This window comes from Oryza sativa, chromosome 1 (assembly GCF_034140825.1).
Source record: "Oryza sativa Japonica Group chromosome 1, ASM3414082v1".
Classification (NCBI taxonomy): domain Eukaryota; kingdom Viridiplantae; phylum Streptophyta; class Magnoliopsida; order Poales; family Poaceae; genus Oryza; species Oryza sativa.
In genome coordinates, this window is record NC_089035.1 from 37,098,536 (window position 1) to 37,110,470 (window position 11,935).

The 11,935-nt window shown below is 46.4% G+C and overlaps 2 protein-coding genes across 3 annotated transcripts; one reads left to right on the plus strand and one right to left on the minus strand.

Moving 5' to 3' along the window:
* Window positions 1–6,218: 6,218 nt before the first annotated feature.
* Window positions 6,219–10,641, plus strand: LOC4324857 (uncharacterized). Of its 2 annotated transcripts, none has more exons than XM_026022335.2 (6): window positions 6,219–6,466; window positions 8,162–8,234; window positions 8,685–8,857; window positions 8,989–9,043; window positions 9,126–9,175; window positions 10,210–10,641. In XM_026022335.2, the coding sequence occupies exons 1-5, from the start codon at window positions 6,314–6,316 to the stop codon at window positions 9,140–9,142; spliced, it is 471 nt and encodes a 156-aa protein (XP_025878120.1). In that variant the 5' UTR covers window positions 6,219–6,313; the 3' UTR covers window positions 9,143–9,175; window positions 10,210–10,641. The 2 variants fall into 2 exon arrangements, with proteins under 2 accessions (XP_025878120.1, XP_015622384.1); XM_015766898.3 differs by lacking the exon at window positions 6,219–6,466 and adding an exon at window positions 7,377–7,672.
* Window positions 10,642–10,765: 124 nt separating this feature from the next.
* Window positions 10,766–11,453, minus strand: LOC4324858 (non-specific lipid-transfer protein 3). The gene is made up of 2 exons (XM_015766900.3): window positions 11,039–11,453; window positions 10,766–10,941 (listed from the first exon to the last, which is right to left on the minus strand). Exons 1-2 carry the CDS (start codon window positions 11,376–11,378, stop codon window positions 10,925–10,927), a joined length of 357 nt encoding a protein of 118 aa, XP_015622386.1. The 5' UTR covers window positions 11,379–11,453; the 3' UTR covers window positions 10,766–10,924.
* Window positions 11,454–11,935: the final 482 nt, after the last annotated feature.

Below are 11,935 nucleotides of genomic sequence, written 5' to 3' on the forward strand. Positions count from 1 at the left end.
ATCGGTTCGAACAGGTGGCACCTTTCCACGACACCTTGCTGCTGCTTATCCAGTTATCCCAAACCCAGATTAGACGGGCCGAAAAAGAGGTTTCTACCCCATTCATCCAACACGCCGCACATCGAACTTCTTATCTAGCTTTCCGAGTACTTCCAAGTTCCAAGTCCAACCCCTTCTATCATGCTCCATGCCGCGCGCATGCATCATGCACGCTGGACGCAAACTACGTGTCGACCATGGATGCGACGCGACGCGACGCGAGGCTTGCGTATGTGCTCCTCCTCCCTCTCCGCGGTGAAAGTGAAACCGATCGATCCCTGCAAATAATTCACCGCGCGCGCACTCCTCCTCGGGCGCCGATGGGTGGATACGTCCACGACGCGTTGGTTACTTTCGCGGAGTGCAAATCTCCGGCTTGGCTTTCCCCCCGTGCGAGCCCCGCGGACAGGGACGGGGTTTCGGCCCCGCGCCCTTGGCGGCATCGTCATCCGCATCGCCTTTTCCGTCTCGTCGCCACCGAGCCGTCCCCGTCCACGGCAAACAGGATAGAAAGCGGGAGCGAGCGAGGCAGCAGCGCCCGCGCGCATCGGGCGTGCGTGGACCTACCAGCCCGCCGTCGCGCGTCCCGCCGGCCACTGGACTGCGGCCGCGATCGAGAGCGCTAGCCAACGCCTTCCGGATCACGCGCTGACACTTGTAGACCCTAAGACCCGGACGGCCGGATCGATCTCCGCGAATTATTGAGCGGACCGGCTATATACGTCCTAGTTACCAGTAAAGGCATCGATCTTTCGGGTGGGTCTCGTCGTATCGTCGCGTGCGGGAGGAGGAGAGAAAAATCGGGAGAGCGAATCGGGGGCCGTGTGGATGTGCGCGCGGGGGCTGCCGGTTTCACGTCGATTCTCGGCGTCGGCGGCCCCGCCGCCGTGCCCTGGCCTTCCGGTGCGTGGCTAATTTCGGCCCGGCCGGAGCAGATCGGTCGATATCCGCGGCCGAATCCTGAGGAGGCTATCGAGATAAGGATGAACCGCGCGAGCCAGGACTGCAGGAGCACATCAATGTTCTGGCTGGTGTTCTCGCTCGCGCCAAAAAAGGCGGGCATCTTTTTCGACGAACCCAAATCCACTTCAGATAATATCTCCACTACTCGCTCGCCGCTCTGATATGGCACGGGCATATTTAGCCGTGACATGATGGCGTGCATGGTGACCTGTTACGGTGTTTTTCTCTGGGCCCCTGTTACAGTGAACCTTGGCTTGATCGCTTCATCATCAGCTCGACCCCTGTGGACCGATGGAGTTGACGACGACTTTGCATCTCTCGACGTACGTACAACCAGCCAATGGCGGCACGACAGGATCGGCATGGAGGATGGGCAAAAAAACGCATGTCGCGTCGCGTGAGCCGCCACGCCAGTGACGGCCGAGAAGCAAGAACAGTTCAGCCAACTTCCTTGGAACGGGCTGACTAACACGCACGCAGAGGTTCCTTTCCCATCATAACCTGAATCAGTCTCGGTCATTCTGGACCAGCTCGATCGCTCGGGGCCAATCAAGTTCGGCCGTGTGCATTGCCGCATTCGGGCAGTTTGTGCCGTCGCAAACTGCAACTCTGAAAAGTACACGCCCGATTTAAGCAAGTGATAGTGATCCACTGATCCTGGGTTAAATCCAGTCGAAAACCGCAACTAACTCTGGAAAGCGACGCCGCCCGATCTAATACCGGGATCCTTTGGTTAAATCCAATACTCCGTATACGTCGCAAACACACAGCCGTTCTGACAACTGTTGACTCGTGCACTGCAGAAAGCTGATGGAATCGTGGAGATTAAGAAACAAAGAAGCTGGAGGTGCGTGCAGGGGGAGTAGTGGATATTCCGGGTGGCAAATGGCCTGGGGTAGGAGGCGACCAGCGAGAGGAAAAGAAGAGGCGACGATAAGGCCATGGCTCAACATCGTCCTTGGGACAGGGAATGGAATCATCCTCGTAGGAGGTGAGGTCAAAGTGTGAGAGGTTGGAGGTATATGCTACGGCCCCATCGATTCCTCCCGAGTGCAAAGTCAAATAGGATGCAGTGCATTATGCTATCCAGAATCTATCTATCTATCTGCTGGTCAGTTCCTGCACAGAGCCGGGGACCTCCCTGCGAGTACACTTGTTGATCCTCTGTAAAATAAAAAACGAGAACGAATTCAGGGGATCGAAATGAACACCCCCTATCAGATTGGTTCTCGCACAAGGTACAGGCCGCTAAAACAAGGCTTTGCACGTGGTAAATTTTCAAGTGCCAATCACTTTCGGTGAATTCGATCATTATAGCTTAAAGCCTGAAACCTGTTTTTTGGGGACGGCGAACTACCGTGTGTGTTCTAGTAATCGCCCTGAATGCGAGGTTATCCGCATATGATATCTCCTGTTGATTCGAGAGAGGAGAATGAAAGATTACATCTTTGACTGGCTCAACAGCTGAAGCACGAAACGACCTTGTTGTGTTTGTTGTTCCCTTGGATTGATTTGCTAAGATCTTCACAGTTGGCTTATCATTTCACTACCACTTGCACACGTGTTGCCTTTGACAAGACAGATTGTTCTAAGGTCCCAACGTGGATGCTATGGGCCCCAACATGCACCATCTTATCCAAAGCATACCATATCAATTTCGCATATACTCCTACAGTCCTACGTTGATCAGTTAGTCGTACAAGCTAGCCTGCATCAGACTGATATATAAGTCACCAAGGGTTATACTTCCTCCATCTAAAATTCTCACCCGTATTACGTTTTCTAATTTTTCTATATAAATTGTATGCATTCGTAATCTACATGTATGCAAGCCTTAAATGAACAGCGTGATCGTTCGTTTAGCGCGCGGCGCTGGATTAAATTGATCTTGTGTCCCGAGCAGCCATCGTCCCACTCTTTTTTTTTTATTTAGAAACACCAAGGGGTTTTTCGGCTAGCTTCACAAGGTGGTGGGCTATACGACCTGGATTCGAAGCCTCATCATTTTTAATTATTTAATATTAGGTTCTTCCTTAATATTCGTGTCTTTTTTTAGCAGAGACGATGAACTCATGCATTACGCAGCCAACCAAACCAACGTGCATATGAATCGATGCGGATGTTTAATTGAATGAACGAGTATTTCGATTCTTGTTGGTTTCAGTGATAAAATATGTTGTAGAAAACTTTTGGACGAAGGAAGTAATACTAACGTAACATAGCACAAAGGGTATATAACCAACACAATAGGTATTTAATACTCTCATCGATTCAGATATAAATAATAAGAGACACAAGTCTAATTGTCAAATCCATTTCATATAACGGTTTTCAAGATATATTGATACTCCTATAAATTTATACAAATGAATTGATACACTTGGATAGTCAGTCTTAGCATGCACCTTACTATTATTGTCTCTAAGCTCCATGTGTTGTTGATGGCTACCTTTTGTCTGGGTTATGGATACCACATACCTAATAGTCATCGACTAAGTTCAGCGGGGTCCACCATATACTAAGTCTTATACGGAATCATATTTTTTATATAGAAAGAGTTCCGAATAAGGAAGGACAAGAAGTGTTTTATATGGAAACTATAAAGACTGCTCGGATTATATTTATATTGGTCGTTCTACTTGGACAATGAGACTTCTATGGGTATAAATACAAGCCCCCTAGGAGGAGAGGAGACACAACACACAAGTCAAGACAAGCTAAACATCGATATTGGAGATAGCCTAGATGGACTCAATCCGGTGCCTGCGGAGGCTGACAAGAGAGATCTAGTGCTATCTCTGATCTCGCCAAGTACGTATTCGACGAGGAGGACTACTCTGTCGTCGACTACATGTTGATGATCTATTCTGCCAAGTCGATGACAGCTAGATAGGTTATCCCAATTATTATACTTGTGTGATCCATATAAATAAAGAATAACACCGGCCTTCGGCCAACAGGAGTAGGGTCGTTACCTTCCTGTGAAGGGGCCTAAACCTGTATAAAAATCCTTCTCTCTATCTTTTTTACCTTGATCTCGCATACACCCTGGTACCAACGATCTCCATACCATGTAAATACCATAGTCATGACCTCAAACGTCGACACCTATCAAGGGTTAGGGATTTCGTACCGGTGAACAATTACGGACAATATAAGTGGCAACAATAACCACCATACGCACAATTCTTAATTGGCACTAGCATTAATTAGGGATGTAGCGTCCAATTTCTATCCCTAAGTAGAATAAAGTCACCATGTGGTATCTAACATGTAGGATCGAACACAAGTAACCAAGCCTACCAGGGGGGTGAATGGTAGGGAAAACTAAAAACCCAAAAAATTTTAGCGGAAATAAAAGTTACCCTCAAATTGATGGAAATCTCGACGTAGTCCTGTCGCCGCCGGTCGGACCGCTCGCACGCCGCCGGTTAGATCGCCTCCCTGTCGCCTGAACTCGAAGAAACACAAATTGAAGAACTCTCAAAGTAGATGACAACTTTATTGCTTCTCTCTATATTTACAAAGTGCAACAACAACACTCCTTACAAAAATCTCGACTAAACTCGAAACCCTAACTAAACTATCAACTTAATTGCTCTCAAAGCGATATCGGGAGGCCTCACCCTCCCTCTCTATTTATACCACAAAAACCCCCTACTCAAAGTAGGTGTAGAACTCCTATTCATAATAGGACTCAATCCCATAATTTCCTTTTTCTCCAAAACTACAGCCGCACAGAAGTCGGACTCCTCCTGCCGTCGCTGCTGCTGCTTGCTGCCTGAGCCGACTCGGCTTGCCTCTGCATGGATCAAGCCTGCCATCACTGAAGCTGCTTGACCACGCAACAAAGCCAAAGTCAGTCACCACCATGCATACATACATGCATCACACATGCATGCACGTACTGCATGTATACCACACATATATGCACGCTGCACACCAGCACGCATACATATATGCACGCTACAGTACACCACAGTACTGTAGCACCATACATAAGCCTCTTCCAATTTCTTCCAATTCCCTTTGCGAACACCGATGCTTGCACGCACACCTCGTGAAGCCCGTTGCGAAGATCTCTCCCACACGGTATCCATCCACCGTATGCCATCTCGTATCCAACTTCGTCACCCGGTATCCTTGACAGTCTGGACCTCAACTCCTTCCTGAGTCTAGTCCTGATCTCCACCGTTGACCGAAGTTGACCTCCAAGAATTCTAACTCTAGTCACCTTCTCACATGGTATCCCGACCGCACTAGACCTCTGTTTTTCTCTGAACATAGTCCCGGTCCTCGCCATTGACCAAGGCTGACCTCAAGTCACCTACACACAATCAGACAAAACAACCGTTTCTGGGCACAGATATCACAACCTGACCCACATTAGTCACACGCACTCACATCAACATCCACACATCTTTTCAAACCAATTCATTGATTAAATTATTTGCATAGCCAATTGTTCATCACAAATATTAATCATGACAATGATTTCACATAACATACCTCATCCGTTCCTCAATACAATGACTCATATGTATCGTCATCCATCGCTTCCCGGTCCCACACTCTATCAACCTCCGGTCTTTCTTTTAAAACCCTCACACAAGTACACCGAAGCTAGTATGTCGTCCCCATGAAGCTAGTTTGGTTGCGCATAAGTTTTCTATGCCACCGCCTATCGTTGCCATTACATCCAAAAAGAAGTCGTCATCCTACTATTCTAACAATGTGCCAACCGCTTCTACCCATGGTCAGCAATCTCTTAGCAACCCGACAACATGGACTATTCTACTTGCATAACTATGTTTAGTCATGTGGGACAAGTTAACGAGTGTTTGTGCAACTCCTTGTTGGAGACACACCATTGTTTTACTATGTCTTATACAACAACCCGTATAACTTTTTTAGATGTTCTGATTAAAAATCCTAGTTTTTTACATTATTAGAAATGAATTAAATGCAGATACACAAAATCAAATAAATTCCATGCTTTCAATAAATGCATTTGTTCTATATATATATACACCATATATACATTTATGGAAGCAGATTTATTGAATAAGATATTCAGCTGGAAGTTATTAAATAAAGATATCTTTAGGCTGCACATTTTTTCATATATGCCCTTTAAGCAATATGAAATTACCATTTATAGTCTTCATCATGTGCCTTTAAATACTGCCAAGTTGGAGACACTTATCAGTCAAGTGTTCTTGAGAATCCTCATCTCCACCCTCACCATAGAAACAGGACTAGAGTCCTTTCACGTGTCCTAGATTTGGGCACCTTTCTTTTGATCACCGAAATGGAACGCAAGAATCCGCTCCCTCAGCAAGAGTCTGAGCCTCACGTCGAAGGCAACAAGTCCCCTGCTCCCACCAGCATCGTCGACGACGCCACTAACACTACCGAGGACGACTCCGCGTTGAGGGACCTCCTCTACCCGCAATCTCTCGAGGTACCATTCAATATCTTTTGTAAGCATGCCGTTATTCTTTTAATTACGTTATTTGTGTTCGATGCGTTCTTATTTATTTATTAACTTAAAAATATTCACCTATAAATTTATTTTTATCGATTACATAGAAAACCTTATGTCTAACATGAGTTTTCACTTGATTCCATGGCTTCAAATTTTATATTACTTTTATATAAATGAATAAAAATTATAACTATGCACCAAGACAAGAATATGTCTAGATGCAATTGTATTCTAGAATGTACTGGATGTACAAGGGGCAAGTGGGTCCGTGTTTCAGTAGTAACCCACTTGTCCCCGTTTGACCGCTTCGTCTCGTACTAGTACTACCGTCTACAGCGTCCCGCTGATGCTCCATCAAACCGGTGGACGTAGACGATCGGAGGATCTCGCCGTGCATCGCGTGCTTTTTCGGCCATGCACCTCTCGTCGTCTTCCTGATTTCGCCGCCACTTGTAGCATCTGCCCGTGGGGTCCATCGGTCGATCGATCCCCGTAGCCAGCACATGTTGTCGTCTAGCTCAAGATTTGTTGGCTCGCCTTCCCTTCTTTTCGGTTCACTCTTGCTAGCGATCGAGACGACTTGAGAACAACCAACGGAGATAGCTAGCCGTCTCGTCAAAGCTGTGTCATCAGCCGACCAGCGAAGGCAAACTCGCAGAAGCCATCGTGTCATAGGTGTGGTGTGTGGAGAAGCGGTGGACCGACCGACGACGGCGGCAACCCGCACGGCGAGGCGAGGCGAGGCCGACGGCGGCGGCGCGCGTCCACGAAAAGCGGGGGGGTATCTACCTGTTTTTCGTATAAGCCCCTCAAGATCTAGGAAATCGCGGGGCGTGGTCCTCGGCCCGGGGCCTTTAAATGCGGGGGCACCCATGTAGGCCGGAGCAGAGCGCCACGAGGCGAGTTGTTGGGTGTTCCCTAGACTAGCCGTCTCTTCCTCCTCTCCCTCTCCTCCTCCTCCCGCCGCCGCCTGCAACCGCTTCACGTGGCCTGATCCTCCTCCGGAGCTCTCCCTTTCGACCCCAACAAATGGAGCCCAAGAGGTCCCCTGCGCTGCCGCAGCCCAACGTGGAGACCAAGAAGTCCCCTCCCCGCGCTGCCGCCGGAGGAGGCGGCGGCGGCACAGCTGCCGTCGGTGGCGAGTCGCCGTTGAGCAGCCTGTTCCACCAGCCGTCGCATGGGGTACTGATTCCTGACGCCTTTTGCATGTTTGATGTTATGCCTGTGTTCAGGCCCGACGTGAATCTTTCCTCCGAACAAGACGAAATTCGAGGGTGTTCTTTCGTTGTTTGTTTGTTTTTTTTGTTTTATTTTTTTTTGTTACGGTGACGCGGATGACACGGGATGAGTCCCCCTCCGTCTGCGAGGCGTTGATACATGCTGAATTTGCCTTTCATTCCATCGCTGTTGCACACGCATAAATTTAGTATGCTTTTAATGTAGATATGCCCCCCCCCCTCCTCTTTCTATTTGCGAAAATTAGTAATTTTCAATGTACAGGCGCCTGTCTTTCCAAGTGGATACGCGATAGTTTGTAGAATACTTTTGGAAATCAACCTTAGAGATTGTTTATATAGTTTGATGGTGATGGTATTTATCCAATCCCAAAGTATTGTTTTGCCGGCGCTTTGTTTACACTTAGTGAATTCCTTTACATTTTTCCATTTTCAGGCAAAAGGCAAAGAAGACATATACTCCATTTTCTACAAAGGGCAGAACGGGACTGCACAAGCTGGGACTGCAGGTAGTTGTGGTCTTGTGGATTGACCCAATCTCTTCCTTGCTCTTATGTAGGAAGGACATTCTTATTCCTTGGTGCCATTAAAGACACTGTTGCGAAAATGGAACATAATAATAAGCACAACTATATATAAACGAATTCAAATAAACCCAAAGAATACCAGTTCCATATAAAGCTTGAAAATTAGTAGCCTCCTTTTCATCTGTATTTACTATTTGCCTCCTTTCTTCTGTAATTACCATTTGCATCTGTTGGATATCTCTAGAGTTAACCAACGAGAAATTACTTTCCATCTGTTACTCTTGTCTGCACCATCATGTTTTTTTTTTCTTTTGTGGAGTGTCGTTGACTGTTATTCATCTTTGTGATCATCTTACTCGGTTCAGACTTTAGAGCACTGAGATGTTTCACGATAGCAAACTAACTGCATATAAACATTGATTTGTATGCCAGATGGTAAATCCCAGTGGACTCCTCCTAAAAGTCGCACCGTGTACACCAAGGATAACAAACAGTCAAATCAGTATGATTCGGTTGATACGTCCTGTTTTGGTTCTTCTGTGAACTATGGTGGTCGAGACTATTATGGAATCTCTGGACACAAGCAATCCACAGAATCCAATGATGTAAGAAATTGCCAAACCCAAAACTGCAAATTATGTTTGCAATTACTTTTTTTAAAAAAAGTATCATGAACTGGTCTATACAACTATACCACAACAAAGCTTTGAATATACTTTTGCTTTATTGCTTTCAGTATAAGGCGGACAAAAAGGACCCTTCCACAGATTCTCATGGTGACTGGTGGCAAGGTATATTTACTTATTTAGATATGCATTTATCTCTGAATTCAAGCTCCATATTGTTGAAATGTTGATTATTTATTTCTATCAGGTTCGTTTTACTACTAAGCGAACTTGGTGGCCTCTCCCTTGGTGGAAAAGGTAAAAGGCACATCTTAACTGTTTTTATGGTTTGCTGCTATTGTCTGTTTGTGCACATGATTATATGCTATTCAACTTACATTTGCGGCGCAATGGAATATCTTCTTTTCCATCTGACAGTTCATAGATATTGGTGTTAGCTCACTCGACCTATTTTATCAATTATTTGATACTCATGTTCTTTTTTATACGGAAGAGAACATATTCTCTTTTGTTTTGTTTTCCAAAATTCAGAACAGTTATACTAGAATTCAAACTACTAAGCCTTTGGAAATTATTGGTGATGATGTGCCCAACCAACGTTTCAATACAAAAAAGAGCCAAAAAAAACTATTTATATGAGGAACTGTTACTTTCAGCTGCACATCCCAAATGCTTCTAAGCTCTGCATATTCCCTCCCCCTCAAACACAAACACATGCAAAGTTTATCTATTCATGTGTCAATATCAAAGTTCCGTGCCTCCATTTAACTTTTTTTTTCCTGCACGATAAGCTGTATGGTTGTAAAATTTGACGAGGTTCAGTGGGCGGGAAAAGGGTTTAACTGTCCTGGAGTGAAAATTTTAGTTAGCTCCTGGCTTTATATGTCTCCATCACTGTATTAGTTACACCACTATCCCTATAATTTATTGACCTAGTGTATGCTACAAATTCACTTCGAGGAAGCAGAACAAAATTGCAATGAATCTTGTGCTGATGTTCCATTAAGCTGTATTACTTGCATACCGTGCTGTGTCAATTTTGTTCTGGTGAAACATGAATCCTCCATAAGAGGATTAGGCCCAGGTCCCATCTGGTAATGTAGTTTCATAAAATTCAGGTTATTCATAATATAAGGTAGAGATTGATTTTCTAAAGGCTGTTTTTAAGAAAAACAACTTAACCCTAAGTTCAACTACAAAACCAAAGAGGTTTAACGATGACCGTCTGTACGAGAAACAATCCGTTAATCCTAACTCCAGCTACATTATTTTCACTGTATATTTGTGTTATTTTATCGAATCTAACCATTATATTGGGCTTTTTGTGCCAGGGAATGGAATGGGAGGGGTTGGAGCTGGTTTTGCTTCACTGTTGCTATGCTGGCCGTATCAGTTACCTAAATCATACTAGTGTGACATCGTCCATCAGTGGTGGCAGTATTTGGATCATCACACCTGGGCAGATGTAGTGTGTCTTTACCTTTTCATTTCGTAGCTTGTGCTTTAGATGTGAAATGAATCGAACTTACAAGCACAGTAAGTTTTAGGTCGCAGGTTGCATAAATGGTCCCTATCCATTCTGCCAAATCTGGTCAGTAACCAGATTGGATCAGTTTGGTCTGGCTCTCTTAGATCGAAGTATATGTTCCTTGTACTCTCGGATCTTCGCTCCGGAGCCAAGAAGGCTGGAGAAGTGGAGATCACTTGCATTGTAAACATGTACTCGTTTAATTTCAAAGAACTTAGCAAACTGTTCTTATAAATAGTAGTACTTTTATTCCAACAGAATCATCAACTGCATTATTCAGAAAGATCCAGGAGAAGTCACATCCTTGAATTTCACAGAACTTATCAAACTGTTCTCTTATAGATAGCACCACTATTCGATAGTCATAAAGGTACTTTATTTCAACAGAGTCATTACAACTGCGTTATTTAGAAAGATTTATGAAAAGTTTCACGTGACAAAGGTAACATCAGTTTATATATATATATATCGGATAGTCAAAGTGTTCGAGTGCCCTTCCAGTTCCATCCCTTTGCTCCTCATGGCAGGGTGTATGCTGCACAGTTGAAAAAGAAAAACAGATGACTTGATGCGATTCATATTTTCGAAACAGACTGAAGGAAAAAAAAAAAGCAGCAGGAGCAGAAACTTACGGCCACATTTGTAACCGATGGGGCGGTTGGCGATGGCGCAGCGCTTGGGGATGGTCATGGCCACGGCGGGCTTGACGCCGGCGCTCCGCGCGGTGTTCGACAGCATGACGGCGCACAGGCACTTGGGGTTCCGCCCGATGCTGCGCACCTGCGCGCAGCAGTTGGGCGGCACCGCGGCGCGCGGGTTCTGCGTGGCCGCCGCGCACGGCGCCAGCTTAAGCGCCACCTGGTCCACGGGGACGCGGCCGCACTCCCCCGCGCCGCGCACGGTCTCCACCCCGGCGGCCACCACCACCGCAACCACCAGGAGAAACCACACGCACCTCACCTTGCTCTCCATCCCGTGCCCGCCGCTTTCCTTTTCTTCTTCGTCTTCTCGGCGTCGTCTGCAACTCTGAGCCGTGCTGCGATCGATGATCCTCCAGGCGTCTCACGGGGCGAGTATTTATGCAGCGCGCCGGAGCACGGAGCGTGGCTCGAAGCCATCATTGGGGGGCCGCTTGAGAATTCCCGCGGGTCGCACGGTGTGAAAGCCTCGGAAGTGGAGGTCGCACTGGCGAGCTCTTTCTGTTGCTCGCACTGAGCTCTGTTCTGTCCAATTTGGAAGTGTCACCTACTGCACTCCACTATGCTGAGGGGCATGCTTAGCGTCCATAAAATTCTCTCCGAAGAGCCTGAAGATCTGCCACGTAAATGGCCCGTGACGGAAAGATTTCGCTCGCCGATCGGTTCACAATCATCACCGGTGTGTCGGCGGCCTGCTTTTAGATCAGTGACACGGCCGGAGTTCTTGAAAACGCGAGAAGGAATCCACACTGCCTTTCCCGGACCGTCACAGACCTCTCCAGTACAAAGCTGCAGTAAGAACTTGCAGCCGTAAAATCTGCTGGTGCCAGT

Coding starts and splice junctions, on each gene's coding strand:
- LOC4324857 (XM_026022335.2), top strand. CDS start 6,314: ATGGAACGCAAGAATCCGCTCCCTCAGCAAGAGTCTGAGCCTCACGTC. Junction 6,467..8,161: donor TCTACCCGCAATCTCTCGAG/GTACCATTCAAT, acceptor TTCCATTTTCAG/GCAAAAGGCAAAGAAGACAT. Junction 8,858..8,988: donor AATCCACAGAATCCAATGAT/GTAAGAAATTGC, acceptor TATTGCTTTCAG/TATAAGGCGGACAAAAAGGA.
- LOC4324858 (XM_015766900.3), bottom strand. CDS start 11,378: ATGGAGAGCAAGGTGAGGTGCGTGTGGTTTCTCCTGGTGGTTGCGGTG.